Source organism: Pelmatolapia mariae, linkage group LG3_W (genome assembly GCF_036321145.2).
Source record: "Pelmatolapia mariae isolate MD_Pm_ZW linkage group LG3_W, Pm_UMD_F_2, whole genome shotgun sequence".
NCBI classification, from domain to species: domain Eukaryota; kingdom Metazoa; phylum Chordata; class Actinopteri; order Cichliformes; family Cichlidae; genus Pelmatolapia; species Pelmatolapia mariae.
Window position 1 is genome coordinate 63,732,579 of NC_086229.1, and position 26,187 is coordinate 63,758,765.

General features: G+C 39.5%; 1 protein-coding gene across 1 annotated transcript in view; it reads right to left on the minus strand.

Moving 5' to 3' along the window:
- Positions 1–23,973, minus strand: part of LOC134623861 (coxsackievirus and adenovirus receptor homolog) — a 43,033-nt gene extending 19,060 nt beyond the window's left edge. Inside the window, exons 1-2 of the mRNA XM_063468869.1 lie at positions 23,847–23,973; positions 14,370–14,702 (exon numbers count right to left, since the gene is read on the minus strand). Coding sequence (XP_063324939.1) covers positions 14,370–14,702; positions 23,847–23,973 — 460 coding nt within the window. The remainder of the gene's footprint in view (positions 1–14,369; positions 14,703–23,846) is intronic.
- Between the last annotated feature and the right edge of the window lie 2,214 nt (positions 23,974–26,187).

Below are 26,187 nucleotides of genomic sequence, written 5' to 3' on the forward strand. Positions count from 1 at the left end.
CTACAGCAGAGTTTTGCCAGTGTTATCCTGGATGTACTTCCTGACACTTTCCCAAAGAGGATTTGTCTCTCTGACTGGAATCAAAGTAGGAACCATGTAAATGCCACCTGAATGTGTTGACCACTACACCACTGAAGGCATGAGCTGTCAGGAAATATATAAAATATATGACAGAGGAAATATGCTGTATTTTAATCTGGCCCAATTTGTGTTAAACAGTGGAGGAAGAGGGGTGTGCATTTGGAGGGTGCCGTTGTCTCTGCTTGGCTTCCTATAAAGGTCACCACACACCACTGCAATACAGCAATCGCAAAACAGTTGATTGTATTCTTTTATGCAACATTATGATGAGAGTATGTGAAAATGTTTATAAACCAAAGAAACTGCACAATTTTTTCTCCTCACTGTCTCTGCTTTCAACCACAGAGTGACCACAGAGAACTGGAGCATTACATAGGTGACATCTTGTTTCAGTGCAGACTGATACACTTCACCACAGAGCACAAAGCAAACAGGTTCTCACAACACGAGTACTATTATTAGCCAAACCAGCACACAGTGTGGTGAGAAGTGTCTGCAAAAACAATGAAAAGTAGCTGCTGTGGTTTTTAATGCAAAAAGGCTGAAAGCACAGAGTTAAATATCATTGGTCTGTTCAAACATTCTTTTTGAGCACCTCATAGTAACGGTTAACTCTTCCTGCTAATCCAGCTAACACATACCATACATATTTGCCTAGTTATAACTTAGTTATAATATTACTGAATGTCTGTGCCCCGAAAGTTGTGGTGCACATTACATCATAGTCCATACAGAGTGGACCTGTAGCTGAGTAAACTCTGATAGTTAAGACCAGAAGTGATGGATTTCAATCTGTCCACGAAACCACTGTGAACAAATTTCACCTCCTAATAAGTTCAATGAAGAGGCAACAAGATAAACCCTAACAAGATAAATCTGGTGCCATTTTCACTCCTGGTAGCATGTGACAGCGTCTGAGATTGTTTACAAAAAAATAACAACATGATAGTATTTTGGGGAATTAGACATGAGGGTATATAAGAAACCGTGACCATCTGCATTTAAAGCATAAACTGAATTATGAAACCATTTTTATGTGACCTTCATCTTCTCAAATCTCTTAGACTGAGTTTCAGACAGCTGAAGTGTTTCTTTCTATCAGAAACAGGATGCTGGACGACTGCAGAGCTGTTAGCTTCAGTTAACCACAGACCACAAACACACAGTCCAGCTCACAGTGTTTTCTATGAGGGGAATGATTTGACGATTGTGTTTTTTTCTTAATCCTTCATTTTATCAGTTTTATATCTTAGATCTATTCTGAAACATGAACCCAATCAGGTCATATCAGTGAGCATTTCTCAGGTTTAAACTGTGACAGAAGAAGGTTACTGACCTTGGTTTGTTGTGCAGCTCAGCAGTGAGATCAGAACTAAAGAGAAATGACACTCAGGTTGAAAAAAACAAAGTATAATTACTACATTATTATACTTATGTACAATTTTTAACTACCTGTACCCTACTTGAGATTTTTTCTGACCACTTCTTTGTGCTTTATTTTTTAAATTTAGATTTAAATTTGGCAGTGTGGTAGGTTTCAGCTTATCTGTTACTTTAGCTTGTTGTTCTAGGTTTAAGATATTTGAGAGGAGTTATTATTTCCTGTTACTGCATGGATATTAGTATATCCCTTACCATCACTTATTACACTCAAAGAGATGAACAGGTGTTGGGGACGAGTGACTGATTGTGACTCTTTTTACGTTGCAGTGACAGTCAAGGAGCGGAGTGACAGGTGAGCGGGAGTGTCTGTGTCCCATCCATTAAGCCGAAACCACAGTGAACAGTAATAATAAAAATAAGTGTGTTGTCACAATTCCCACGGTCTGTGTGCGTGTGTTGGGGTCCGACGTCACAAATACCATGGTGAACTTACAGTAGTGCGCCATGTTGGGCTGGAGTGACTGTGATGTCCATGATCGGTGTTAGGCTACATCAAGGGAAGCATTTTATGAACTGACTATGAGTTGGTCCTCGTGGTGTTTGAACTTGAATTCAGCCTGATTTGTTTTTCATGTCTTCTCCTCCATCATCAGTTATCAGGAGAGCAGACAGTCAAAGTACAAGAATTCAAACAAACACAGAGATTCTACTTACAGAGCAGACACAGCACAGATGTTTCCTTCATCGTCCTTCTCACTCATTTCAGCTTTTTTTCATTTCTGTCACTGACACTTTCTATTGGTTCAAACACATTGTGTGGTCAGTGTTTGCGTACGTCCCCCTCAGTGAGAGAGGCAGATATGAGCTGAAACACAGGAATCAAACCAGGGACGCTGCTGTTATGGAGCTGAACTGGAACCATTCAGACACTGAGGCCCTCTGAACACATTTTAATTACAGCTGAGCTATAAATCAGCAAGTCATGTGATGCTTGGACTGTTAACCTAACATGAATCACTGCTTCAATCTAGTGAGGAGTCAGAAGGAGATGCTACAGAGAGACTTACGCAGTCACTCTGTTTTGGCTTAAAACATTTTGCATTTAATCTAGTTATGTCATGAAGGTAGATTATTCTCTCTGTTGTTCGTAGAAAAAGCAACCTTTAGTTGTGTCAAATCCACACAACTAAATCTAAAATACATCCTGGAGCAGTTACTGCTGGACTCTGATATTTGTCAGTTTGCTTGTTGTGGCCTCTTTACGTGAGATCTGCCTGTTAAATAAAACCAAACAGCATTTCTGTTTTTATTTAGTATAAAGTCAAAGGTCACTCTCATCATCAGTCTTCCTCATTATTGTGTTTACAGCGCTCCTGTATTTTATTTTATTTATTTATTTTTATTTCCATTAAATTTCCATGAATTTTCTTTTCTTCATTTGTTTAACAGATTTTTTTTTTTTTTTTTAAACATGGTTTTCATGCTTGAACTGACTTAGTCTCAAATATGGGCATCTTCTATGTTTTTCTGTCCTGTTTACACTGATTAATATTCCCTCATTTTGATGATTTGTATTTGCTTTTAGTACTGATGTGAGAAGTTTATCAATGAACACAACAAATACATAACTACTGAAAGTTTCTACCCAACAGCTCGGGGAAAACCACAGAACCACATGACAAACACACATGACAACAACAGTTTATTTAGAAATTAAATCCCTGCTACAGTAACAACAGCAGGGTCAAACAGTAAAACGCTTTCAATGTCACTGCAGACATTAAAAAAATACATATTTATTCTACCATGGCTGATTTTACAAGGAAATGCACTTTAAAATTTGAGATAAAGAAGGAGAAATATTTTTTTTCTTATTTAGTAAGAAAGAAATATTAAAATCTGGTCATGTGAATGTTGTACTCTGGTCGGAAGTGTTGGGGGCATCAATTGGAGAACAGCAGCTGGATGTCACTGGTTGGACTGGTGGACTGAAGAGCAGATGATGTCAGGATCTGGTTTAAAGTCTGAACACAAACACACAGATTAAAACAATCATTCCGTTTGTCATGCTGGGCCTTGGTATAGCACCTTGGTTCATCCTCTGTCTGAAACAAATGGTTTTAGTTCCTCTCCTTTAGCACTTATTTCTTCTGACTGGCTGTCCCTCACTAACAGCAGGTTTGAACAGCATTTGGGAGAGACTTCTATGCCTGAGATTACCATATTGAAGGATCTCCCCTCTCTCTAACATCATAAAGAAACAAAAAACATTTTAATAAGAGAAAACGGCATTATAAACATATTATTAGGTGAATTACCCCTGAAATTAAATTTGATAGGACCTAAAATTACTTGTTGGCATAACAATGACACCTTTTGGTGAAGAAGTTAATTACAGTCACATGATTGGTTGCCCTTCAAGCTAAAGCAGCACACGAGCCAGTTTAGTTTACCATGCACTGGACATTTCCTTCTGTGCATTTACGAAACAACCTTCAGTAGTAATAGGTTTATTACCTGTCAGGACATTTGTGGTTTCAGTTTATTGCAAGACGTGTTAATTTTTGTTGAGGGTAGTTTCTATGGATGCTAACTGTATCTTTGTATTCCATGTTGTGAGTAGCATCCATATGCTAGTCTAAGCAGTCTTATGAATGTTCTTGTGTTACCTGATGAATCTGTTTGAATGTGTTCTTAATTGTTTCACATTTCCCAGTTCTGTTTATTCTGTTTGTTTAATAAGTATTATGTAAAGTAAACATACATTTCTGTATCAAGACTTCTGGAAGAATCAACAGTGCTTAACTAACATATGCTACTGTTGCCTCTGTTCACAGACTACACACATACACACATGTATATACACCCCATATCCAGTTCTGCATGTACTAGACTAAAAGTTAATATTGGTGTTGTTACGTGGTGTCAAGAGAATCTTTAATCAACTTTGCATTCTGCTGCATATCTTGCTTAGGAACAGGTCAAACGTAGAGGAAGTGGTTTACTTCTGACAGAGAGGTGCGAGGTTTGATAAGTCTGAGCCCTGAGCTTTAGTATTGATGCGGTTTTGTTAGCTTAGTTTAGCATAATGGCTGGAAACAAAGTGAGCAGTTAGCCTGTTTCTGTCCAAAGTCAAAGATAAAGAGCAGCTGTACCTGGGCCTTCTTGTTCTGATGATTGTTTGTCCTTAACTGATGTCATCAGGTCTCACTGCTGAGTCAGCTAAATCTGTCTCTGCATAATCAAATACATTTAAATTACTGCATGTACAACAACTGCAAGATTATTATTGCACTACATTTATAGCAAGACATTTTATTTTAATCTTCATTTCTGCATTGTTACGAAGACATTAAGAGATAATCTTGATAAACTGAAGCAGCTTTTCAGTTTCCTCCTCTAAACGCCTACTGTTGACTGCATAGAACTGGGGGGCATTTCTGTCCTTATCTTGGACAACATCTGCCTCTCAGACACCACTCTAACGGAGTCCAGCTCCATCCCCACAACATTGCTGGCCTTGTGGATCTGTTTATTTAGTCTGTTAGCATCTGTGGCCCTCAACCTGCTGCCCCAGCATGCAACAGCATAGAGGATAGCACTGACCACAACAGAGATATAACAAGATAACATCATCAACATATAAAAAAATGTCCATGTCCATGTCCATGTAGTTACGTCCCCCTCAGTGAGAGAGGCAGATATGAGCTGAAACACAGGAATCAAACCAGGGACGCTGCTGTTATGGAGCTGAACTGGAACCATTCAGACACTGAGGCCCTCTGAACACATTTTAATTACAGCTGTGCAGAGACACACTGATGACTGACTGGAACACTATGGTTCATATTTTACATTAACACCATCCTCACACATGGTTTATATATGGCCACTAGAGGGAGATGTTGGACTTTAAACACTAACATGGATACAAGCAGATTATCAGTGATGCTTCCACTTTTTGGTATTAAAATAAATATATCATCTGATAACATATATATTTAAACTCACATCACCTCTTTTAAATTCTAAAATGATGACACACTGACAACTTTCCATGAGACCCAGTACATGTAAAGCCCTAGTTGTTCTTTTAAACTTTCTACCTGATGTTAAATTTTGCCTGTCATAAAAATTCTGCAAGTCAGTTTCTACAAATCAGGAATCCTGTTCTTCAATCCTGTAAACATCTCAGAGTCTCAGAATTGGTCCTTTGCAAAAACATTAAGCAAGGTGGCAGCAAAATCAAACAGGTTCAGCAGATCGTCTCCTTACAGTTTTAAGCAGACAGCATCATATCAGCTGTATACTGGTTTCTCTGCATTGGCTTGCTGTGAGATTTACATTAAGGTATTACTACAAATTACTCAAAGCTGCTCCCTTAATCATCAGGTTTCATCACAGGGAGATCTCTGCATGTTTGCTTTCGCACTTTTTAAAAAAAAAAAAATTCCTACACCAGATGCATTTCCTGACAAAGTGATTCATGTCTCCTTCTGGAATAAAACTAGGGATCTCTTGCTTGTAAGGCAAAGGTTCATCTAAGTCTAGATGAACTAGAAATAATAAATAATGGACAAAACCTGAGCAAATTAATGTTTGTCACATGAATCCATCCCCATGCAGCAGCTGTATGATGGTTTCTACAGACTGAAGAACAGCTGGAATCGACATCTGCACATTTTTGTCTCTAAAACAGGAAAACAGTTACACACAGAGGCTGCTCTGATCCATCATTGACAGTCACCACTGAACTGAGGCGTTTCTCTCCTTTGACACAAATTAGTAAGCACCTCCTGCTTTTTTCTATCACATTGAAAGCTCACTTATGAAGGTTTGACTGCTACACTTTTGTGACTATGGCTGTGTCCCAATTCAGGGTATGCACGCTTGAAGTACGCACACTACGCGTACTACGTACGGTGCGTACTACAAGTACGGGAAGTGCGGAAGTGAGAGGCGTGAAACGGGACGGTCTAGCCTTCGTCGCGCCGTTCAGGTTGCCTAGCAACCATGATATTAACCGCGAGAAATGTTTCATACAGCTTTGTGTGACAGAAATGAAGGAGAAAAAATGTTTTGTTGGTCATTCATTTTTGTCATGACATCACTTTGATCAGTTGAGACCACAGGACTGTAAAACATGATAGTTGGGCTTCATTTCTGTACTGAACAGTCATTTCAAGATTAGTTAGTAAATAATAATTAGCTTATGTTATTCATGAGACTAAAGTCATCTCACTGTGGTAATGTTAATATAATATGGACAATATTATATGTATTGTCAGATTATATATATATATATATATATATATATATATATATATATATATATGAGCTTGAACTCTGGGTCAAAGATGCAAGTAGCAGTTATTTATATTTCCAATCACCTTAAATCTTCAGTCGAAGACAAGTATCTCTGACAGTGTATATACAGATGTATTATATATAAGAGACAAACATTGTTCTTTCAATATGTTGGCATTACTAAATTTGGCTCAATGCTTATATATGTGTGTAAAAAGAAAATGTACAAGCTGTGATAACTGTTTCTGATAGAATGAAGAGTAGACTGATATATGAAATATTCCTTTATTGGGTGAGAAAATCAGACCATGTCATAACTGCTTTAAGTCATACAGAATAGATATCAGAGCCTTAAACAGGCTGACTTCTGCTAAATGGGTCAAACTGGGCAGAAAGTAAACAAACACATAACATCCTTATAGAATATGATGTAACACTATAGATCAACTTACCTCAGAATATATAAAGCATATAAACAATTACAGCAATATGATGCAACAAACACAGCAGTGCTACTAATCCAAAATACTCAAAGCTTCATAGAACTGAAACAAACATTTATTTTTAGCTCCATTCTGCTGCTGATACATACTTTAGGTTTCTGAATATGAAACTTGTTGCTGCCTTTCATAGTGTGTAACTTGAAGGCCCTGAGTACTTTCTCCCACACTGAAAATACTGGAATGATAACATTATTTGAGCATTTCCTAATAAGACTCAGGACAGACAATTAGTGATGTTAAACTTTCCTAGCAGTCCTTCACAAACAGGGACGCTATGGATTGTGGGATATATGGGGCCACGAAGCGTGCACCGGACCACGCTTGATATTTGGGGAAATCGACGGCGCATTTGGAGTATGCATTTGAAGTACACTTTGAATTGGGACAGCCGTCGTCACGTGGCGGTGACGTACTCGCACTTGAAATGCGTACTTCAAGCGTGCAGACCCTGAATTGGAACACAGCCTATGACAGTATGGCCATTTATCAATGCCCAAGTACGCGAGTACGTACTCGCGTTCTCGGTGAGTACGTACTCGCCGAGAACGCGGGCACGGACTCGCGATATGTACAATTGGAACACCAGCGTACGTGATGATGTCACAGGTCCGGAGTTTTTACTGCCGTCCCCTCCTAATTTAACTGTGAGTAACATGTTATGAAGCTTAACTTTAATCACAGCCAAACCGGTTTACTCAGGAACAAATAAAACACTGAAATAAACCAAACATTAACATTTAGAAGTGATCTAAGTGACTTATATATCATTTTTAACCTCAGTAGTGAAACCTCTATTAATAAAAATAGTGTACATGTACATACGTGTACATACCTTAATAAAAACAAGCAGGTGAGATGTTAGAACGCTTTTATTTCTATTCTAGTGGACACTCAATACTATAGACAGCTGCTGGGGTTTCTTTAACCTGAGTAGTGAGAAGTCCGCGAGCGGGGGGGGGGGGAACGATGTGCCGGGAGTCCGCTGTTGAGTTTTGGACGAAATGCATTCTGGGATATATAGCTGTCCCAAGTCCCCATCGATGCATGCTCGATAAAACGGGCGGATCGAGAACACATCCGGGACTTTTTCGCGTTCTCGGCTTGATGCGTACTTCGAATTGGAACAGTACTTGGTCTCCGACTGATGACGTATCACGAGTACACGAGAACGCAAGTACGCACAAGTACGCATATTGATAAACGCCCTATATGTGTTGTAGGAGCCATATGAGTTGTTCCTTTTTTGATTAAGTGGGTTGGTTTAAATGGACTCACTGTATTGGTGCACGGGTGTGGGGCGTGTCTCATGGGTGTCTTAGGTGATAAATGTGGTTGCACTCACCTGTTCACCGCACCTGATGTTGATGAGCAGAAAGGTAGCGTGAGCATGAGGCAAAACCTTCTGTTGACTGCAGCTTGAATTATTTTGATGTATTTTGACTGTAACTTGATGGTTTATGTATATTTATGTGCTAATTGATGCCATAGGCCAATGTTGTAATTTGGTATAGGAATTGGTGCAGTTCTTTGTGAGTTGCAGTTATTTGTTTGTGCAGTCTGTGCATTTGTTTAATAGTTAATCCCATGTGCTGATTTGTATATTGGACAGTTGCATGTGGAATAAAAGGACCAAATGGTACAGAAGTGTATCTTATGTGTTTATTGTTGCGCGTCATCTGTGTCCTCATGTTTAGCCTGCCGCGGCCTTTGGTTGGAGGAGCCGCAATATGTGTGAAATGAATGTTCTGCAAGATGTTCAGAGACACGAGTTTAGAAATAAAAACCCTTTTATATGAACATGTCCCAAAAAGAGCCTTTAATAGTTTGTTACCTGCTGTTGTCTGATACATGTATGAAAACTCACCAGTCCAACCACTGGAACCCAGTTTCTGGTCTTCGCCAGCAATCAGACCTGAGGACATTAGCTTAAGTCTGTGTTCTTTTTTTCTAAACTTATATTCACAAAACCAGAAAATAACATGTTTTATGTAAACACTTTAACAAATACCCTGTAAATTGGAGGCTAAAAAGGATTAAAATTAAATAGAATATATTTTCTTCATTTTTTTTTTAAATCATCTTTGTCTCACCGTGATTCAACTCAGTAGTTTAGGATGAAAACAGAAATGACTGTTTGACTCAGATGGACCAAAATACATTTATAGTAACAAGAGTCCAAAGGCATAAAGACAAATGTAGCACATAAAGACAAAAGGACAATGATGTTTTGTATATAAAGAAACTACACAAACAGTGCTCGGTAATGTTTGTAGCACTCAATATTCTATTTACTAATTTAACATGAATGCATAATTATATGAATCAAATTAAATGAGACTTGGCTTTGGTCTGTCCTGTAATTCCTCTGCCTGATTATTCAGAACCAAGCTCCACAATAACACTGATATGTTAATGAAACAAAGCAGAGTGGACGAGCCATAAAAATAGGAATCTTCTAAATTCCCCCTGCTATCAGATCTGTTACATATCAAACTGAAAGGTCATTAAGCAACAATTAATGCGACTCGTGGAGATCTGAAAAGTTTTACATTAATGTTAGAGTGTTACTGTATACAACATATGAAATTACTTTGATATTACCTGCAGCCTCACACAGCCTAGGGAGAGGAAATACAAAAGTGGCACAGAAAGAGTAATGTCACTAACACAGCCTGGGTCTGCCAGAGAACACTGTTTAGTTTTAGTTTTATGAAAAAGCTTTGGTCTCTGTGGATAGTTTCTTCCTTTAGCATTATGAAAACAGAGGGTGGTGGATTTTTTTTTTCTTTACAGCTTATTCATAACTCATAGCTTGCAGTCACTTTGACAGGCGTCCTAACACAGGTTGCTTGTCTGTGAAGTTCCATGCCAATCACAGATATGTTACAGTCGTGGCAGGTTGTTGTGCAATTTGGGGAATCTGAATTTGGGGACTAATTCCATGACCTCTGTGTTGATGTTGATGTGTGGGACCTGTTCTTGGCATTCCTGAAATATACAATAACACCGTGGTCATAGTATTATTAAGACTAAGTTAAATCTATAACTTCCTCCGTATACATAAAAACACAAAAACCAAACCAAAACCCTTCATAAAAATACAAATATATAACAATAACATAAAAAATAAATAAAAAAAGCTTTACAGCCATGAAGCAAATCACTTTTAAGAATTACATTTCCAGCTATATCAAAAAAAGATGTACTCAAAGCATCCGCTTATAGCTAAACATAAATACATACTTGCTGGGCTCAGTCAGCTGATATTACAGTAATGTGACATTATTGTCCATTATGAGTCTGTACACTGTTGAAGCATCTGTAAACAATGCAGTAATATTTGAGTTGGCAGTTATGTGTGACAATTGCAAGTAATTCTCCAGAAAGCAAATCTCCCAGGACTCTGAGTCCACAAACTCCACCACAACAGGGAGGAAATTGAAGGGAGTCACATGACAGGTGCAGACATAACCTGAGAATCTTGATTCTGTATGTTTTGTTAACATTTTCAGATGAATTTCCACGAGCGTTCAGACATGTCTGCACTAGAGATGGACCGATCCGATATTACGTATCGGTATCGGTCCGATACTGACCTAAAGTACTGGATCGGATATCGGAGAGAAATAAAAAATGTAATCTGATCCATTAAATATCACAAAAGCACCTCACAAAACTTGTGACATGGCATAACCCAGCTCATAACCTTAGTACGTCGGAGCAGTATGCGTCACGTGATAGAGCGGCTGTGGTGTGCAAGACCTGTCGGCGGTCTGGTTGAGCATTTGGAGCCTCGCTACGAGACCAGCATTTCATCTCTGAGAAAGTTATCCCAGAGAGAAGTAAAGCAAGTGTGTAAGTTCATCTCTGAATGTTAGTAAAGCATTCCCGCGTTAAGCTTAACAACCGATATGTGGAGCGACTGCCTCTCTCTCTCCATCTCCTGCTGCTACTTCAATCATGAAACTGATTAATGATCAGCTGATCGGCTTTTCTCTCTTGTTTGTTTTTGGTCAACTTTGCGCCAGAAAGAGGAAACCAGCGGCTGAACAACAGCAGCACATTTAAGCTTGATAAGCTGCTGTTAGAATTTATTTAATATTACTTTCTACACCAGGATCCTTTTCTACGCAGCTGACGGCTGGTAACTGTGCAGGGGCGGATCTAGCAAAGTTTTGCCAGGGGGGCCGATAGGGCATGAACAGGGAAAAGACATACTTTTCTTTCTTATTCTCATTTAAAATGTCTAGCTTTTAATAAATAATTATCTGAATCTTACACCCAAACTTTTAATCTGAGATAAAATGTATAGAAATCCATTATTGTATATAGTAACTATTAAGTCCAATATACCCTAGTAAGCTATAGTACTTTTTCCTTTGTGAAGGTTCCATCTGTGCAGTCTGCAATTCTGTTGAAGAAAGATGTTGAATCTATGTAATTATTGTAAAAAATAATTGATTTCTGTGCTTTTGTTTTTACACGTGCATTAAATTAAAGTCGATTATGTTGATTAAGCATCATGAGGTGGAGGGTGGTTCCCAATTTTTTTTTATTTTTTTGCTGGGAGTTGGCAACCCTATTAGGTAGTTTAATATTTCCAGCTTAGTACACTTTAAAATACCAGAATAGGGAGGATGGTTTAAGTTTAGTAGATTGATCAGTATTGCTGAACTATGAAATATTTTGTGCAGTGCATTAAAACTTGACGATGAACTTACACAAAATGCAGCAAGATATTTTAAAAAAAATTTGTCGAGTATAAATTACACTATATCAGATTCATATCATTATCGGCAGATATTCAAGTTTATGATATCGGTATCGGACAAAAAAAAAGTGGTATCGTGCCATCTCTAGTCTGTACTACCCCTGTTTTTTTTCACTGTGACAAGTGAAATATAAATATATTGCTTTCTTTCCCTGCTCTTCATCACTGGACAGAGGCAAGAATTCTTTATCAGTTTTATAGTCATCACAACAGCAGGCAAATTGCACAACAACTGATATAACAGCTACCAGTCCAAGATGTCTATTGACTCCATCCTTCTACCCCCCATATTTTCCGAGTCCTCCTGTCTGACCTGCAGGTGACAAACAGGTGTGAGGTGTCAGCTGTCAGGTAGGTGATGAGTGAAGAACAGAACAGAATCCATTTCCTCTTCAACTGCTGTCAGACATTATCTACTGCACTCTGATGTCACTCTCTGGAAGCAGTCCTGCTGTTTCCTGAGGAGGATGAGGATGAAGTAGTTCATTCTCAAGTGTCAGAGTGGCATCAGGAATCCTTGTGGAGTCTTGGTGACAGCTGTTTTCTTCCGGGTCATTTCTGTCATTGTGTTCATTAGCAGGAGATTCAGAACTCTGAAATCTCTCAGACATTTCAATCTGTGGTTCAGTACTGGGGCAATATGAGGCCTGGCTACGTTGTTTATATTTTCTGTAGCTCAAATAACCAACAAAGGCACCACCAACAAGAAGAAGGAAAATAACAACTGGAAGACCAACTTTCAGTCCAACAGATCCATCCTCTGTGTGTCCTCCTGTCTGACCTGCAGGTGAGAAACAGGTGTGAGGTGTCAGCTGTCAGGTAGGTGATGAGTGAAGAACAGAACAGAATCCATTTCCTCTTCAAACTGCTGTCAGACATTATCTACTGCACTCTGATCACATCACTCAGACCAGCTGCTTTCTACAAAGTCTCATCAACAACATCTTTAGAAACAAACATCAACAACCAGGAAGCAGCTTCACCTCTGACCCAGGGCTCTAGACTAACTTTTTGCCATGGGCGTGCCGGTACACACAAATTTTATAATAATTTATATAATATAATGTGTTTTCTGGATACACTGTGCTTTTTCAGCATTCAAAAATTGATGACACCGTGTCAGAGCTGGCTATGAATTTCAGACGGATCAGGCCTTAACCTAACAGAAAAGTTAGCAATAGTTCTTTTCTTATTACAGCTACATCCACTTCTGTCGTGCCTAGGCTGCTCACTAGGGCTGGGTATCATCAGTCCCGATTCAATTCAATTTAGCCTCAGACAGTCAGAAATATTATAATTCTGATCATTTATCAGTACTGACACTTGTGAGACTTCATCAGAATTGTGAACATCACAGCAGATGCCTTTGTGTGAAAGTTTAAATTTCTTCAGTATTGAACAACAGAAAAAACAGGCTTTCTTGTCCGAGGTCATTTAAGTGAAAAAAAGAAAAGAAGAAGACAGCAGCCGACAGCGCTGTAAACAACGGTAGACTGGTGGGTAATAAGCGAATGAATAATACAGAAAACAGAGATTTGAGATGGGAAACTGTTCTTGAAGTACAGAGAGAGAGAGAGAGAGAGCTGTGCATGAAGTGTGATTTTAATAGTTGTGGAAGCAAAACATCAAAATTCATGACGACATTGATCAAATGTGAAGCGCAGTTTGCTGCTTCTTTTGCTGCTGGCTCGGTGAATTTTGGTTGGAGAGACAAAACCTGCAGCTCAGAATCAGCGCAAAAAGACGTAAACACAGCGCGGACCCGACGCAGAATCGTCGAGTTCCGACAGCGTGTCCGTCTGCGGGCCGTCGGGTGAGAAATCCGAGAAAGACAAAGTTGATTCTGATGCGTCGGGTCTGCTCTGTGTTTATGTCTTTGTGTGGAATCCGTGTACCTGCTCTCATTTGCTGTTTGGTTGTTGTTGAAATGGTTTTGTGAGGTTTAATCTGAGAATCTGGCGTTTCTGGCAAAACACAGTTATATTTAAAAGTCGATTCAGGATTTAATGAATCGATATCGCTTTATTCAAGCTCCCTCTTCCGACTGCACTTTCAACTGGACCACGGCCAATCAGAGAGGTCCCGCCCCTGACTATCACTGATTGGTTTAGTCCACGATAGGGGCATAATGTGTGTCTGTTGTTGACCACAGGGAAGGTTGCAGATTTATTTTTATTTTTTTTGCTACCCGAACAGTTGGTCGCACAGGTGCAACCAAATATTTTTTTTAGTCACACCACTGAAAAATTTGGTCGCATTTGCGACCAAATTGGTCGCACTCTAGAGCCCTGTGATCACACACACGCTCAACTCTACTCACTCACCTGGAGGAACAACAATCAGGTCGATGCTGTTGATGAGCTTCATACTGTCTAGCTCGTTCTTGACACGACACTCGTATGTTCCAGTGTCATTAATCGTCACATTCTTCAGAATCAGAGACACGTCTCCATCCTTCATCTGTCTGTCCTGCAGATCCACCCGGTTCTTAAAAGATGGATGCTGGTTATCTGGATCAAAGCGCTCATTCCGGTACAAAAGCACATATTTATCTCCCAGGTCAGCTCTGCTCCACTCTACAATAATTATGGTGTTGTTGTTAGGAGCTCGACATGTCAGAGTGACGTTCTTTTGTCCAGATGTGATGTTTCTGTGATCTGAAAGATGAAACAACACAGAGCAGAGAGGTTAAAAGTACAAATGTTCACATATACAGCAGCTAATCTGAGTGAGGATGACAAAGAGACTGCTGAGCTCTCCTGAACCGAACCAGATGGAGCACATTATCTGGCAAACCGGCCATCACCCAGTTTACTTTGAAAAGGTTAATAAATGTGAGCCATGTAGTGTCATGAAAATGACAAACCAGCAAGCAGAGCTCACACCACAGTTTGCAGAAATAGAAAACCTTCACTCACTTCTTTAAGACTCACTCTTGAAGAAGATGATAAAGAGGATTTATTGGCCTAATTTAAGGAAGAGCAAACCCTCAGCTGTCTTGCGTGTGTAAGATTCAAAGGAGGACACCAAAGTGTTAGCACGTCAGAAATATGATCCGGAGTAGAAAGAAGTCTTGGGACTCACATGGACCTGTGGGAGACTCATAGAGTTGTAAATAGGTATGCCTAAGGTTTTAAGAGCAATAGGTCAAAATTCTCAGCGGGTAAAATGTCAGTCTCTACTGCTACCTCCAGGTTAAGGGCATGTGATCATGATCCCACAGTGTGTATAACCCATCACATTATGCAAGTGCAGGTGTCATCACATGGGAGAATGACAGAGGAGAGTGACCACAAATGTGCCAACAAGCTTCAGTGTGCACACAAGCTCATGTCACCTACATCTAGGGAACATGTGTGGGTGACAGGGACTGTAGTAAGGCAACATCCAGCACCTTGTTTATCTTGAATCTGCCTTTTTGAAATATTTGTGTCACCTTTTCCTTTGGACAGACCGGGGAGGTAAAAGGATATTCAGACAGCTGCACAACACTGTACACTAGCTCCTTCCCAACCAATTCTTAGATCAGGAGACTCCAAACTGTGGCTCTAAGGTTTCATGCAGCTCTTTTGCCCAGCATCAGTTGCTCCCCCTCTTGGCTCTGATTTTTTAAAACAAAGATACAAAAAGATACAGATACAAACAAATATATGAATGCAGAAAGTAACAGCGTTTTTTTAATTAACTAATAAATTATTTATTTGTAGCTCCAGAACTTTAAAGCTACTCTGGTTGAAAAGACGCAGAACATAGAAAACATATCAAATTGGTTAAACTGAGATGTCTAACTATTTCGAGATCTTAGAGAAAAGCAGAGTTTCAAACAAGTACAGACAGGCAGAGATTCACCAGTCCGCATAAAACAGATTCTACAAATTGTGGAAGTGTTAAGAAAAGTTTGTCACAATAAAATGGTAAGGGTTTTGAATGTCTCATCATTTACAGCAGCGGTCCCCAACCCCCGGGCCTTGGACCAGTACCGGTCCGTGAGTCGTTTGGTACCGGGCCGCGAGAGTTGAGGCTCAGGTGTGAAATGTATGGTTTTCAGGGTTTTTATCGGTTTTCAGTGTTATTTTGTTATCGTTTTTATCGTTAACTCTGTTTTCCTGGGTCTTTTCAGGTGTGTTATGAATAACTCTTCTTTTTTTCAGTACTAGTTTTATTTTGTTGTATTTATCCGCGACACCTTAAAGGCCGGTCCGTGAAAATATTATCGGGCATAAACCGGTCCGTGGCACAAAAAAGGTTGGGGACCGCTGATTTACAGAACATGTTATCATCAGAAGATTCTGAGCACCTGGAGGCAAGGTACAAGCTAAAAATCAATGTTGTAAGCCTCTGATATTTGAGGCCTCAGGTGGGTGCATGAAAAACAGGCATGACCCTGTCATGGGAATCGATGCATCAGCTCAGGGAAAGTGAAAAGCCATCCTATGGTCAGAAGAGTTAAGATCTTTTTGGAAAATGTGAACATCATGTACAAGGGACTAAAAAATAGAGGAACCGTCCAGCTTCATTTCAGGGCTCACTTCAAAATTCTGAGGGGATGGGGGTGTATTAATCCCAAAATAAGCAAATAATATTTCATTTTTTTTAATGAAATAAAAGAGTTAGGGTCTATCCCTAACCCTAGGGCCTGAGCTAACACTATTTTGTAACATATGTGAGGCTGTTTCAGTTATTTAGTAATTCAGCGCAATGCACAATGAACCAGTCTGTACAATAAAATGCAAAGAAAAAGAAGTTTTGATGAGCTTGGTTGACTTTTAATCCTTCTGGGAGTTTGTGTCATCAGGTTTATTTCGACACACTGGAACAAACAAAACTACAAGCTTTTTCTTATTTTTCAGATAATTCAAAAGTAAATATTTAACTAAAACTACTAAATGCGTTTTCTTTCCTTAAAAAAAAATTACATTTTATTTTCACGGTACAATTCTGAGCTGAAAACTTCTTCCTGTTTTATTTTCTCCCTGAAATCAGTTCCGGTGTTGTGCCAAAAAGTGATTGTCTGCCAGAAACTGATTGCCGTCCGCGGGAGCGCGTGCAGCTGCTTAAAGCTGCAGCGCCCAGATTACTTGCGTTGCCAGCTACTTCCGTGCAACTGATATAACGTGTGGGGGGGGAAAAAAACCAAAGACATTTATGCCTTTGTTATTAGGCAAAGGTATGCATTTATGGAACTTTAACGTTTCTTGTAGCCGAATTATGACGCTTATCAGAAGGTTGCTTTCAGTGTGTAGCGCAGTCACGAATGACTACACGCATCACGATGGAATAATTAATGCCTACAGGTTTAGTATGTCTACTCTCGTTGTTCATATTTGTTATAAGACTGTCGAATAGTAGTTAAAACAATAAAGACCTATTGTGCCAGTATCACCATGACTCTTTCTTCTTTGTTCAGAATAACGACTGAGAACATGGCATTTTAGCGCTACCGAAAAGTGATTGTGGCCTATAACTTGTCACTGAAACAATATTTTGGCTTCAAACTTGTTGGATATATTCCAGAAGGGTTACATGTGATATATTATATCCCAAAAACTCTCCAAGAACTGCTGAATAACTTGTACAGGAACAATAAAACTGACAATATGCAATTTTCAACCTGCCAAAAAGTGATTGTGGTCTATAACTTGTCACTGAAATACTATTTCTGCTTCAGCTTGGTGGATGTCATTCAGAAGGGTCCTCTGTGACATATTATATCTCAAACAGCCCCTTAGAACCGCTGGATAACCTTTAAAGGAACATTAACAGTGATAATATGCCATTTTCAGCCTGCCAAAAAGTGATTGTGGACTATATCTTGTCACTGAAACAATGTTTCTGCTTCAAACTTGACTGATATCATTCAGAAGGGTCCTATGTGACATATTACATCTCAAACAGTCCATTAGAACTGCTGAAAAACTTTTAAAATAACATTAATACTGATAATATGTCATTTTCAACCTGCCAAAAAGTGATTGTGGACCATAACTTGTCACTGAAACAATATTTCTGCTTCAAACTTGGTGGATGTCATTCAGAAGGGTCATATGTCAAATATTACATCTCAAACAGTCCCTCAGAACTGCTGAATAACCATTAAGGGAACAATGAAACTGACAATATGCAATTTTCAACCTGCCCAAAAGTGATTGTGGCCTATATCTTGTCAGTGAAACAATATTTCTGCTTCAAAATTGTTGGGTATCATCCAAAAGGATCATATGTGGCACATCATATCCCAAACAGTCTCTAAGAAATGCTGAATAACTTTAAAGGAACATTAACATTGATAATATGCCATTTTCAGCCTGCCAAAAAGTATTTCAGTGACAAGTTATGGTCCACAATCACTTTTTGGCAGGTCGAAAATGGCATATTATGGGTATTAATGTTCCTTTAAAAGTTATTCAACAGTCCTTAGAGACTGTTTGAGATATAATTTGTCACATATAACCCTTTTGGATGATACCCAATGAGTTTGATGCAGAAATATTGTTTCAGTGACAAGATATAGGCCACAATCACTTTTTGGCAGGTTGAAAATGACATATTATCGGTATTAATGTTATTTTAAAAGTTTTTCAGCAGTTCTAATGGACTGTTTGAGATATAATATGTCACATAGGACCCTTCTGAATGATACCAGTCAAGTTTGAAGCAGAAATAGTATTTCAGTGACAAGTTATAGACCACAATCACTTTTTGGCAGGTTGAAAATTGCATATTGTCAGTTTTATTGTTCCTGTACAAGTTATTCAGCAGTTCTTGGAGAGTTTTTGGGATATAATATATCACATGTAACCCTTCTGGAATATATCCAACAAGTTTGAAGCCGAAATTGTTTCAGTGACGGGTTATAGGCCACAATCACTTTTCGGTAGCGCTAAAATGCCATGTTCTCAGTCGTTATTCTGAACAAAGAAGAAAGAGTCATGGTGATACTGGCACAATAGGTCTTTATTGTTTTAACTACTATTCGACAGTCTTATATCAAATATGAACAACGAGACTAGACATACTAAACCTGTAGGCATTAATTATTCCATCGTGATGCGTGTAGTCATTCGTGACTGCGCTACACACTGAAAGCAACCTTCTGATAAGCGTCATAATTCGGTTACAAGAAACGTTAAAGTTCCATAAATGCATACCTTTGCCTAATAACAAAGGCATAAATGTGTTTGGGTCCCCCCCCCACACGTTATATCAGTTGCACGGAAGTAGCTGGCAACGCAAGTAATCTGGGCGCTGCAGCTTTAAGCAGCTGCGCGCGCTCCCGCGGACGGCAATCAGTTTCTGGCAGACAATCACTTTTTGGCACAACACTGGCTCTCTCCTCTTAAGATCATATGACTGTATGCTCTCTCTAAAAACATCTGTGCTTCGGAAACTCGACATCACAAAAAGCAGCTGCAGTGTTTTAGAATATAAGTTAAACAGAAAAACTATTAACAACACAAGTCACAGTTTGATGTGGAATGCTAATGTTTTTAACGCTTAAAATACTCAGGGTGCCACATTAACACAATGCAAAGAAGAGCAGAGACTATTGCCTTATAAGGAAATACCTAAGAGGCAACCAATGACAACAGTACACTGTTTTTCACATATTATAAAAGTTATTTATCTGTGTGACTCTACATGATGCCTTGAAAGCCCAGCGGTGTGTTGTTTCAAATATACAACCTCCTAATAAAGACTGATTTTAGTTTAAGTAGTCGGTTTCGGAGTTTTTCCTTTAAGGATAACGAAAGTAAAAACAAAAATCCGGACAACAACTTTGACTTTCGACTTAAACCCACGGTCATTTACACACACACGTGCTCCGTGAACGTTTCTTTGAACTTTAAACGAACTTTCTTACCCGCAGAGGACGATGTCATCTGCATGACAAATAGCACTGATAGTAGAGATATTCCAGCCATTTTCACTTGGTTAAAACTTATAACAAACAAATAAATTAAATTGACTGAATCAAATTATTTATTATTAGCGAAATAAATTTAAAGCGATCGGTGAAAATAAAAGAACGGCTATCGTTTCCCTTACAACTTCATGGTCAGGCAAAAGCTGCATAAAAAATGAAGAAATCATTGTGCTGGCGCAGTTTATATAACCTTTGTTTTCCAGAAGATTCTGGCTTCTTCTGGGTTTTTCTGGTTGTTTGGTAGAATGTAGAAGTCTTCACCTGAAGTCCGATGTTGGCACTTCCGCGTTACAGAATACAAACAAACAAGAGTTGCCGTCCCATAAAGAATCCATGCACGACCTTAAAAAACCATGCTGCTACATTTTTATGATGGAAAAAAAATACTGAGGTTTTTTGAAACACGTTAGAGGCAATTTTACTGGAATTATATCAAAACAACGCAAGTTTCAAAACAACGACAAACATCTCCACGCTGACATCTACTGGCAAATTTATGCCATCGTCACATCTGGCAGGTCTGTTCTGTAAAACAGTGACGCACCCAGGCATTACGCAATTTCGAACAAGGCTGTTTATCATACCAGACTATGAATAATTCTGAGCAAAACACCTGTTGATAAAATAAAGTCTATTGAGTAAAAATAAAATATATGTGTGTTCATTGGGATATTGAGACTGAATAGGCTTCATTGTGTTGGGGAGTCTTTAGGGTTGTCTTATGCTCTATCTGCTCTGTCAAAGCTTTAAGCTGTCTGATGGCCTATTAGCCATTTCTCTGTGTGAACTGCCAAATGATCTGCAACTCGTTTTGATTCTGTTATTCAGTAACGCAAATGATGTTCTAACATGACCATACATCTATCATGTCTGTTGATCCATCTGTGTAAATGTCCATTTAAGTTTTTAATTTAATATGCAAAGACATTTTTGCTCTTTTTACTTTCTGCCCCTTGAAGTTACATAGCTGACTGATTGTTCATGGAGGAGCAGGTGGATCCATTTAAACACTGAAGCTTCTTTTCCCACAGCCTAATAACAGAGAAGTGGAAATGACCTCAGTTTGTAAAAAGATCAAAGTAAAAATAATTAACTAAACAGTTATTCGTGCTGTGTGTGCTGTGTTACAGTAGCTGCATTTCTAGCAAAGCAGAAGACACTTAGCAACAGATTAAAATCAAGTGTAACAACATTTATATTTTTCTCCATTCATAAAACTAACACATTCTAATTTGAGTCAGAATGCACTCCTGTAACGTTACAACTGGGTTTATTCACGAGTTATTTAGAAATATACATTCAAAAGAGACTCACATATAAAACGTATTCCCCAGGCAGGAAACCTATATTGCAGTTAAAACTTGCTGTAACTAAAAGAATAAGTGAAAAAACACACATAAAAATAACATTAAGCACAACACAGCTCCATAACCCATTACTCTCATTTGATATTAGACCTGTGGTTAGGGCTTGTCGCGAAATCAATCGAAACTGCAGACCAGGGAAACAAGCTACGGAGGCAGATGAGTGCAATCAAACGATGAGTTTATTAGCACAGGAGAAGACATATCAGCATATGTCCTCTGACAAAAATACATGTTGAGAACACTTTTAAAGCAGCGGGGTATCCGCCCCCCCATGGCGTCAACACAAGTCAAAAATACATTATGTGCAGTCATTGTTTTGCAGACAATGGTACATCTTGTACATTTTAATAGCTAGACACAGACATATAACTTCCCCTTTCTGCAACACCTTCCATGCACAATCATAGTCTTAAGCCTTCGGAGTGTCTGACGGCTGGTTATCGCCTCCAGTCATCTGCTACCAAGTAGGTAAAAGGGCAGCCAGTTACAAAAAGGTCAAAGACACTTGGGCCTGCGCTCAGGCCTGTTGCTAGATTTATGTATTGTAAGCATGCATGCAATCAACCTGCTATGTTCTCATCCTCCCTCAACATGTATCACCTGGACACTCTCACCAGTGAAGCTTAAAACCCTCTTGAATAGAACATCAACTCTAAACAAGCACAGTTATGCATTGTGTATAGAATGAACTCAACCTGTGAATAGAATGAATGTGATGACAAACATATTCAATGCAATATGAACCCTGTAAACAATATTACTGATAAAATAATACTGTAGAACATGTTATTAATGCATTTATCATAAGGCAGAGTATATGGCAGCAATAAAAGAATCTCTAAAGCCCAACATTCCCTCTTTTGACATTCCATCAAGGAATGTCACCATACCTCATGTTGTATCACTCCCTGCCCCACTTTATGGGTTCTAAGTTCATCTGGTAGATGACCTCAACCCAGCCAGGGTTCGCAACCCTCGCCATTACTTTTACCAACAATCCTCTGAGACAAGGAATGATACAACAACCACCGATGACCAGTATTCCCAAAAGTACAGTCAAAGAAAACATCACTGACATCGCCACACCTTTCCATTGTCTAAACACAGATGTCATCCAGGACGCCAGCAGATTTTCGATACCTGAGTGCTCATGCATAGTTTCAGACAAAGTTTTCAGGCCCTCCAGAGCTCAGGTTACTGAGCCATCTGGGTCAGTATTAATAGGGATAAGAGTGCAGCACATGTCTCCGAACATGGGGCATACGCCTCCCCTCTCATGTTAAGGGCCATTCGATTTCCCATCAGCAAACTCGGACCCAATTGTTCTGCGAACCCCATCATGGCATCCGTGGTTAGGTTAGAGAGTCTCAGCAGGTTGCAATGAACATAGTTAATGCGATCAACATTCTTGTTAGGTGTCACCCAAAGAAATATACTTTCAAATCCTGCAGCTACCAGATTTACCAGCTTGTACTCGTCTGGAACTCCCCTGGGCACCCCAATAGAGTCTATCCAGGTCGGAGAGTTTAACCTAGGGTCATATGCATGTGTACCCTGGGTCCCTCTTTTGGCCAAAATATGTCTCTTACCTCTGGCGGCTAAGGTACGTGTGTTGTGTTGTGGAATCAAATCCTTAGGCTTCAGTCTAGAGTAATCTGTCGTCAGAAGTAATCTCTCTTTTGGTTCCTGTTCCTTTTGAGCTACTGTTCTTGAAGTTACCATCCGATCAGTCAGAATGGTGATTAAGCTTTCTGCGAGCGGCTTAGACTTTGCATCAACTAAATTTGCCCTAAGCATATCATGGGGTGATTGCAGACCCATACCTCATACGCTCTCCAGCTACTACTAGCTCCTGTACACTTAATGACGTCACACAAATCAAACGTGAATGAGCTGGTAGACCCTTTACCATAATTCAACTCTATGCCATTATTCATGCTGAGACACTCATCACCTTTACCTGACACCTCGCGCTTTTGTCTTTTTTACTGATCCTGTTTTAGCAACTACAGTCTCAGGAAGTGCTGGGCTGGACTGGCCTCCGTGTTCAGACAAGTGGTCCGGAGTGCCCTGCAAAATATAGACAATAAACAACACAGCCATAGTTAATATCATTGCATACAATAAACATGTAGTTGTAAGGAACATTCTAATCAGTTTTCTCATTACGTGTCTCTGATTCGTGTGTTTGCATCATGTTATATAAACTTTGTATCCTGGAATGAAACTCCCCTGCTTTTGTGGAGTCCTCAACTTGTCACCGCTCCTTTCTGCTGGGGTGGCGACCTTCTGCGCTGCTCCTCTTCTTTCTTCGGCCTCCCAGGTAGACTACTGGTTGGCCCGTTGCACAGGTGAGAGGATTTATTTTGCCTCTGCTCGTTACCACCTGTGTTGGATGTAGAGGAGTTTTCCTCTACCAACCTCTCATGTGCTGGTACACACTGCGACCAATGATACCAGGTATCGCCTTTCCCTTTTAGTTGAACTGCTGTAGTTGTTCTGGCAACGACCTCGTAAGGACCAGTCCAGCGTGGCTCCTCTCCAAAGACCACCCTCTTTTCGGGCTCCTTTGCTCTGCCACACCTCTTTTTCCCGGGAAGACGCCTCCTGTTGGGCCTGTCCGGCCTCCTTCCACATATTGGAGTTCCTCGTGGGCTCAAATTCAGTTCCTTGTTTGCAGACTATAGCATAGCCACTTTGGCAACAGTGGGAAGGAAAAACTCCCTTTTAACAGGAAGAAACCTCCGCCAGAACCACGCTCAGGTCCGGGCAGCCATCTGCTGCGACCGCTTGGCGTGAGCTAACAGAGACTTTGGAGAGAGAGACCTAATATTTAATAATCCACATTTCACTGTTTTATTCTTCGGTTCAGATGTGGATTCTGTATTGTTCTTGCTTTGTTATTATTCATGTTTAAGTTGTTTATTGCTAGTTTTTGGTTTGTTGTTGTCTGTTTGGGAGCTGACATAGTCTCTAGGGATAAGGGTCTTTGGCAGGGTAGCATCAGGAGAGAAGCTCCAGAGAGGCATGTTCCCTGTTAAAACTAAAATATAACAAAAGAGATTATGCTAAACAAACAAAACCCTTCAATTCCCCAACCCTATCTATCTCCTCAACGGGTTGTATGTTTTCAATGTTTCCTTATTATTTTGTCATAAAAATAAATCTAGCAAATAACTTAAGCTGTGTGACGACACCTTGCGTTTACGCCAGGCTGTGAGCTGCCCTAAATCTACTTGCTACACCCCCTTTCACCTAGTTTAATTTTTTCACTCCTAATTTAAACTATTCCTGACTTCCCTCAGTGCACACTATAAAGTGTAAAAGATACAATTAGCTTTCTCCTGGTAAAAGGTCCTACATTATTTTCTCGACCTTTGGAAACATCCTCTATCGAGTTAACCCATTTCATTTTTCAAACTTAGGCCTGATTTCTTCGCCCCCTTTAACGGGTAGCGAATATCCGGTCTGAACGCTGTGTTTGGGCAATTTACGAATTGTTGCAGGATTTCTATGTTATGTAAAGTTCCTCTCATCCCTTTTATGCTTCCATTATAACCTATGTCTAACAAGCTTTTGATCTTCTTTATAATATAAACAACTAGGTGTATTTGTGCTCTGTTCTTCTCCTTTCTCTGGTTGGTTCCGTTCGGTCTCGGGCTTCCAGGATTCTCGCCACCCTATGGTCGCTGTGGTCCTGAACTCTTCTCCTGTAAAGGATAGAAAACAAACAGCCTCTCTCTGCTACACCTCACTAATCTACTGTGTTCATCTAAGGTTCCTTTAATCATTCAAAGTTGTTTCACCATATCATGTTCTGGGCTCTGTCCTTTATATTAACTTTACTTAATCTCCATGCCCTTCATGTGTGTGAGCAACACTTTTAGTTTTATTAAACACGCCCAGGGTAAGATATAAACCATCACCATCTGAGCATAGAAACAGATCAATAAGAACCACAAAACAATTTCTGCCTCAATTTTACCATATCTCAGTTATCAAAAACCCCAAACGTCATCGAGTAATCCTAAAACCCATTTCAAATTAAACCTTAAATCCTGTAACTCCCCCTTTTGTGACACATCTTATGTGTTACAAACTCAAAATCCTTCACTCGAGCTTAGGAAATTAAAAGAAAAAGGTTAGTCATATCATATTAGGTATACATGCTCCGGCCCTTCAAACCTGTGTTTAAGGAATGAAGTCAAATTAATCATTATGTCAAATCTTTTCTTGGCTCCATCCACAGCCTGCATCCTTGGAACTTCCTAGAAACAAAACCTGTGTGTTAACCAGAACTTCACATTTCATACTCAGTTTTTCCTCACTTATGATCCAACCTGTATTATAAAAGAGAAGACTTAAAACAGAAAAATTATCAGTCATGTGTCTAACCTTAGTCCAGTCTTTATCTCAGTGTCCAGTCGGTCCAACCTATGGTCTGCCTCGTCCGTCCAGTCACCATCCATTTACACACATTCACTCACATGCATTAACATCAGGTCTTGCTGACAGTGGAGACTATCTCGCAAATATTCAGTCTTCACTCTCAGCAACATCAACTCATTTATTTGTTTTACTTTGTTTTTAGGAAAATAGTTCTTTCTGCTTTTAGACTGGATTGGCTCGCGGCAATCCTTTTAGACAGAGACTTAGCCTTCTCCTCTGCCCATTGTAATCTGGAGAAGGTCACCGAGAATTTTCAGCGCTGTTATCCACTCTTTTGCAGGCCTGCTTAGAACAAAAATGAGAAAAAGAGAGCTGATTATTAGCTCATCAAAACACAAAACAAAATCACCTGACAGGTTTTTTCTAAGTGCACTGTTACAAAAATGATGGACCCCCTTAGAC